Here is a 7,211-nt window from a genome sequence, read left to right as displayed (position 1 = left end):
AAAGACATCACTGTTTCTGAAACCTCTGTACAGGCTTCTCTGCTTTCACAGCAGCTCCAGGTGAAGGACAAGGGCCCTGGGCTTTGCTGGGACAGAGCAGCCTCTCCCACCCATCCCTGCCCAGAAATTATCTCTTCCCCCCCCAAAAGAGGTGGGGACAATTGCCTCTGCCTTACCTGGCATCGAGGAACCTTGATCTTAAAATCATTACTGCTTCACAAGTGCTTTGTTTGAGCTGCATCTGGATGGAGCTGAATTTTCGATGAATGATGCCCACCATCCTTTCAATCTCCTTGGGAGAAATGGGACGTGTCCGGCTCTGTTCTCTGAGGAGGTTCATCACATGTGTGGTAAATTCATTACATGCCTGTGGAGGAAGAAGAGACTCAGACATGGGTTTGTGCTGTCCCACAAGGACATAAGCTCTGACCCAGCTGTTGGGGGAAAGGCAGCACTGGGAACTGAGGGACGCCTGTGTGGCCCATCCCTCTGCACGCGTGTGGCCATGGGAGCAGATCCCACACACCCTGTCCAGGAGACACAGGGCCATCCTGGAGCAGCCAGGGGAGCCAAGTGACCGTGGCACTGCTCCTTCCTGCCATGCTCATCCTTTTCCACATCCCCACGTCCCAGTGGAGAGGAGTGGTTGGATCAGCGCCTGTACCAGCTGCGAGCAGGAGCAGGATCTGAGGGGAGGTGTGAGCATACCCAGGCAAAGCCTGGGCAGGGCAGCCCCGAGCCCCATGCCCTCGCAGCACTGAGGAACCCAAGACCTTTCTGAGGCACCGTGTGTCCCCTCAGCGGGTGGGTTTCAGTGACACTGTGCCCAGCCTGGCCCACACCAGGTGGCCAAGGCACTGAGAGAGAGAAGGCACAAGGAGCCCTTGATTATCACTCCCAGACTATGGCACATTGATATGAACTTGGCCAGGCTGCACTATCAGCAGGAACCCCTTGGTATGAGCCTCCACACGACCAAGTGGCCGTCACACTGCCATCCTGCCTTCTCTAAAGCCAGGCTGCAAAACACCTCCATAATGTGTCTGAAAACCACATTTTCAAGGATTCTCCCACATTTCAATAGATTATGTGAGGGAAAGAGTTAAAAGTGAAAAGTTTATGCATCTAAAAACTCATAATTTCCTATAACATTTGCTGAACGTCTCACAACTTATTAAGTGAAGCCATCTATGAATGCAAATGCTGATTAGCAATTTGGCAATAGCCCAACATTTGCAGAATTCACATAGCTTTTCTTTAAACCAGTAGTTCATACATGATTAATTAGAACATCTCATTTATGTAGTGTGCACTTTAGCTCATTACTCTAAGTAAAATTCGTTAAGTATTTACATTTAGATAATTAAAATCTGGGTACACCCTTAAGAAAGATGCATACACTTCAGGCAAAGTGATTTTTTTTTTCTTTACACTACTGAAAGTAAATTACAGGCTAATTTACATCCTTGCAGCACTTGTTGGAGGCAGCACTTGGCAAGGCTGGGCAAGCCCTGGTGCAGAGCCCTTCGCCTGCCACCACCGAGGTCGCGGTGCCACCGCTGCTCGTGGCCTCTCGGCACCAGCGTGGCTGCCACGGCTCATCCTGCCACCACCACCCCTGGACTGCTCAAGACTCCCTGAACTCCAGATGAAGTTCAACATGTCTCATCCTCACTTCCCATCTGTATATTCTCTTAATCAAGGTACAACCTGAGCATGCAAAAGCTCAGGTCCAGCCCTCTGACCACAGCAGGAGCATCAGCTTTGGCTCACGTGAGAAACGATGCACGGGGGGAAGAGGACACAGGCACCAAAATGCAGCGGCTCTCCCCGAGATCAGACAGCAGTTCTGACTGTCCCAAAATACAGCTGAACCCAAGACTTTGGCACTGGATGGACATTCTGGGCACGCAGCTTGCCACATGCCCCCTTTTTAGATCTAGGGAATTCAATTTTAAAGTAAAATGGCAACTGTTGCATTAGAAATATTTTCAGCTACGTCTTTTCTGTAAGAGATATCAAAAACTGGACATTTCAAACCAAAAGTGAGTTTCTTGCTTTCAAGAAGTAAAAAACTTTCCTTGATTTTACTTGACTTGCCTGATGAGACTTGGTTTGGCTATAACTGCTTGGAGAGCCTGGGTTTCATTCATCTCCACCTGCACCTCCCCTCTGCAGAGCTGCCTCATGCACCACGGTGGGGGGAAGCTCAAAAGACTCTGATGCTTTGTCTTGTTTCTCTTGTTTATTTATAGCGTCCAAGCTACTTGATCCCTTTTCCAGGACTATTTTTCAGGCCTCTGCTTGGTGCCCGAGACATTATTAATAATGTCAGGTTATAAGTGATGGCCTTGTTAACCTGCTCAGAAACCTTGTAGGAGCAGGGATGCTCCTGCTGCCTCAGTGCTTCATCACAACGGCACAGATGAGCACAGGAAAAAGAAAGGAAATGGCCCAAAACAGTATTTAGGGGCAGGGTGGCATCCAGTGCTCTGTGGGGCTGGTGGTGGCTTCCGAGCTGCCACACTTCACCCCAATTTGGGGTGAGTTCAGGAGACATCTGTGAACTCAGGAAGTGGGTTCCCAGCTGCTCCGGGAGGCCTGGGACCCTTACAGTACTTTTGCCTACAGCAAAAAATGTATTTCAGTGTAATTACAGCAGATAGCTTTCAATATGTCATCTCTGTTATAGGAGCTGTAAATTATGGAAGGCGCTGCCTGTGCGCGGCCATTTCTCGCGGCACCCGGTGAGGGAGCGCTGGGCGATGGCGTGACACACTTTCCATTTCTCTTCCCTTTTTTTTTTCCTTTCCTGAGTGCATTCCCCTAACTGGCAACAAATATCAGGATCAAACTCAGCCTGGAAAGCGTCCCCAGGAAGGCACTCTGGTTCCTGCTGCCGTGGGATGGCGGCAGTGCCGGGCAGGGATGGCGGGAGCTGCTCCCCACGCGGGCAGGTCCCGGCGTGGGCTCCCCGGTGCTCCCGCTGCAGGAGGGCACCCGCCTCCAGAACCTGCGGTGCCCGAGGCTGAGATGCCAAGCCCTGGCTGCCTCTCGGGCACTGTGGTGAGACAAACCAGCAGGAGACAGTTTGCTGCCAGGCTGGGGAAATTATCATATTTCTGTCGAGCAGACGTGGCTGGGTGTCAGGATCCGTGGGGAAGCGTACATGTCTCAGAGCAGCTCCACCCCTCTCTCCTGCTCCAGCAGCACTTGAGCATCCTCCAAAGTTTCCTGTGGTGTGGACGGATGGCTGTGACATTTCAGCTGAAATCTTTGTAAATGGAGCTACAGGGCAAAAAATGCTCCTGCTTCCACCACATCATTAAACTTATTAGAGTCCAAGGATGTTTGCCAGGAACCAGCTGCAAGCACCAATCTGCCACCGCTCTGGCCCAGATCTGCTTCCATCCTGTGTCTCTGTGGCTGTACGAGACACGCTGCTGCTGCGTGGGGCTCGTTAATCCGACAGCCATCCCCATCCCAGCACTGTGCCTGCACCCGGCAGGACATGGAGAGCCCGGGGGTCCCCACAGGACAGCTGGGGCCTTTGGGGGTCAGGGGAGAAAAGGAGATTTGCACAAACACCCCAACAGGTATATGCTCGGTTATTTGTTCACCACTTGAACAACACAGTGAAAGAGGCAGCACAGATGAGGCAGTGCCACTGGCACCCAAGCCACACTGTGCTGCTGGCACCTGGCAGCACAGGCCACTAGCGTGGCAAATGTGGCAGGTCACCAGGTTCCAGTGGTGAAGGCAAACCCACGGGTCTCTGCAGTATGCTCTTCACTCCAAACAAAGACACCGAGTGCCAGCATCTGCCTGAACCAGGATTACCCTAGTTCCTGTCCCAAAGCCTGGTCCAGGAGCTCTGCTGGTGCCTCTCTGCCCACTCCCTCTCAATCTGCTCCGGCCGACCTGCCGTGTCCCAGTCGCGGGCCGGAGCCTCCCACCGCCTGCTCCGGGAGCCCGTGGGCTGAGATGACCAGTGCAGCCTGTGCTCCCCAACTCACCAGACCCAGCTGTGCAACACCTCATTACAGGGAAGAGGGTGGCACCAAGAGATGGACACCTCTCCTCTTTGCTGCTCTGGGTGAAGGGGAGAAACACGGCCTTGGGTGTTACTTTTGTGCAGTTACAGACAACAGAAAACACTCGAGCATGCAAGACGCATCCTGGCCTCAGCCAGTTGCTCCTTGGAGCCCGACAGACTCCCATCATGGCTCTTTACAGGCACAGGGGTGGGGAAGGGGAGGAAGGGACGTGGTCCAGAGCAGGCAGCAGCAGGCACTTGCAAGCAGAGGAGAGCAGTGGCAGGTACACGAACAACTGAGAGACTGATGTCTGACCTGTTCATATTTCTCCAGCTCTGTGTGATAGATTTGTCTGATCTGGGTCAATTTGGCTCTGTAATCTGAGTGTTCAATAGAGTTATCTGAAGACCCTCCAGAGGCTGCTGCGGCTGCAGCTGCTGCCGCCGATCCCCCACCTTTCTCCGGACCTGAGACTCCTTCTGCCAGAAGCATATTGTCTAGTCTCATTAGCTGAGGATCGGGAGGGTCTTCCTCCTGGGCTCCTCGGATGCTCAAACCTTAGGCAGAAAAGAGAGAACAAGAGAAAACACAGTCAGTATTTCTGCATCTGCCCGGCCACTGCCCGCTCGCTGCACGCCTGCGAGGGGCCCTCTGCAACGCCCGCCTTGCCCGGGGCCACGGGTACCAGCCCTGCCTTGGCCTTGCCTGCAGCACCCCAAGGGCACCAGATCTGCCCTGGACCTCCCTCTGGCATGGCCCCAGCACCTCAATTGGCACCCCCCTCCACAGCTGGTCCCGTGAAGCACAGCCTGGTCAGTGCCACAGGGGGATGGCAGTGCCGTGGGACCCTCTCCACTCCCACCCAGAGCAGAACCATCTTCACGAGGTCTTTAAAGGACCCTGCAGCATTTTAAACACCTCACTGTAAGCACCAGAGGGGTGTTCACACGAGGACAGGGACATTTGCCTTCCAAGACCCAGCTAAGCCTGCATAGGGCTGGTTCTACCTTGTTTGTTATATCACTTTGGTGCAAGGCTGTATGGTAAAAGTACATTATTTATTTGAAAATAATTGATTTGCTTCTCATTTCCTTCCAAATGGATATGAGCATCATGTTATTCTTAGGGAGAGCTGTCCCACTGGACTCCATCACTCCCATGAGGCCCAAGCATTGGTTTAAAATGCCTGGGGAAAAGCTGCCACTTGCTCCTCAGCTACACGAGGCTGCAGGGGGAAAGCAAGAAGATGCTGTGGCTCCCACCAGCACAAATCCCATGGATGCAGCCACTTCCATGTGTGCCCATGTTTTCTGGCTCCACACAGCTGGAGGGAAATGATGAAGCCAGAGCTGGGAGCACCCCCTCAGGAGCGGCCGCAGTGGGAGTGGCTGTGGAGGCTCCAGATCCTCCCCAGTGCCTGCTCACAGATTAGGGCTGCACAAGAAGGAATTCAGGTTGCCCTTGGCTGTGCAGGGATTGGGATGCTGTCATGGTGCCGGGATACTGAGTGTGTGTTTAAATCGCCAGTGCTCTCGCACTGTATCGTTGGGAACAACATTTTAAATCTAATTTTTGTTTTAAATCACAGATTTCCAACTCACTGCTCAGTCAGCACCTTCTCTACACCCTATAGATCAAGGCTGACAATTTGTGAGTGAGTCAAGTCAGGCTGGCATGGTGCCAGCTGGTGCCAACAGCACCAAAAAGGAAGTTTAAAAATAATTACAGTCGTACAAACCCACCAGAGCTGGTGTGGCTTCTTGAATCAACATTTCCATCAGAGGTGTAAGGCACCATGTGCCTCCCAGCCCAATTAACCTCTTTAGCTCTGTTTCAGAGCAGGTACTTGTGCTGTGGCCACGGCAGGTCCTGGCACTGCCACTGGCACTGCACGGGTTCATGCAGGCACCTGCACTGGCCCTGCTCCTGGCAGTGCCATGGGCTCCAAGTGGGCTCTGAGCAGGCTGTGCCAGATGTGTCAGCACCACACAGCTGCCAGGCATGGAGCTGGGCACCAGCAATGTGCTCCCTGCACTCTGGGAACAGCACAGGGATTCCACCCTCGCTGTCCCAAACCCCATGTGCAGTAGGAGGTGACCCCCCTCACTGGCACACCTTCAAGAAAGCACAGCATTAATTTTGCCCTAAAATACACATTTTATATCTGTCACCTTCATTTAAAACTATAATTCCTATAATTTCATGGGAATAATAAAACGCCTCATCATCTCTTTAAATTATTTCTGTTGCCTGCTCAGATATCCACAGGCAAGGGTTGATGACACCACGCATCGTCCTGGCATGCCCTTGGGCTGGCACAAGCGTGCTGGGGACAACTCCTAGCATGGCTCAGGACACCTGTGCTGTGGCCAGGGAGGGTGATGCCACACTCAGGGGTCCCTGCAGCAGGACAGGGGGTGGTCCCTGGCCAAGGGAGCCCTGTGGCCTCCCCAGACCATCCTATCCCTCACCCCCCATTCCCTAGGACCCATTTCCTCAGTTCTTGCAGATCCCCTGGCCCGCAGTGCCATAACACAGGTGTGATTTCCTTGGTGAGCTGTTCTGATTTTAGTCTCACTCCTCCTCTGCTCTGCTGCCAGTAGGTTCAACAGTGTCCTGGTTTTAATCCATGTCAGCTCCCTTTTCCTTCTCATCAATGATTTCTACTGTTGTTTCTTCTTTTAGCTTCTGGACTCCTTCTCAGTCCATGTTTCCTGTGCTCTATTCCAGCTGCTTTTACTCAGCTGCATTTCCACTATGGAACTCATCCCCTTCCCAGTATCCCATCATAGTCCCACTCTGCTCCCAGATGCAGATGCCCAGCCAAAACCTGCAACAAAATAATTTGGTAAAATTGCTGTGATTTCTGTATTATTTACTTCCATCAACAGGCAAAAGCTAAAGGGCTTTGTCTAAACTGACACAATCCACCCAGACTTAAATTAATATTCCAAATCCCCAACCCTTCTCTGTAAACTTGTCACAGGACAGCAAGTGGCCCCTAAGGTTTAACAGCAGGAGCTGATGCTGCACTGAGACCACAGGAGCTGGCGAGGGGCCCTGAAGCTCAACAGAAAGAATCTCAGTCAATGAGGGCAACGAGGAAGCCACTCGGGTGTCTCACACGTAACCCAACACGTGCCCGGGGCTGGTGACAGAGGGGTGGCACATTGT

General features: G+C 52.6%; 1 protein-coding gene across 6 annotated transcripts in view; it reads right to left on the bottom strand.

Moving 5' to 3' along the window:
- Positions 1-7,211, bottom strand: part of PBX3 (PBX homeobox 3) — a 104,120-nt gene that overhangs the window by 14,866 nt on the left and 82,043 nt on the right. For all 6 annotated transcript variants that reach the window (XM_017810293.1, XM_017810294.1, XM_017810290.1 and 3 more), the window contains 2 exons: positions 4,353-4,594; positions 177-367 (listed from right to left, as the gene is read on the bottom strand). In XM_017810293.1, the coding sequence (XP_017665782.1) occupies positions 177-367; positions 4,353-4,594 (433 nt within the window). The remainder of the gene's footprint in view (positions 1-176; positions 368-4,352; positions 4,595-7,211) is intronic.

This window comes from Lepidothrix coronata, unplaced genomic scaffold, assembly GCF_001604755.1.
Source record: "Lepidothrix coronata isolate B3197 unplaced genomic scaffold, Lepidothrix_coronata-1.0 Scaffold28, whole genome shotgun sequence".
NCBI lineage: Eukaryota > Metazoa > Chordata > Aves > Passeriformes > Pipridae > Lepidothrix > Lepidothrix coronata.
The sequence above is the reverse complement of the archived record's forward strand: the minus strand, read 5'-3'. Positions and strand labels throughout refer to the sequence as shown.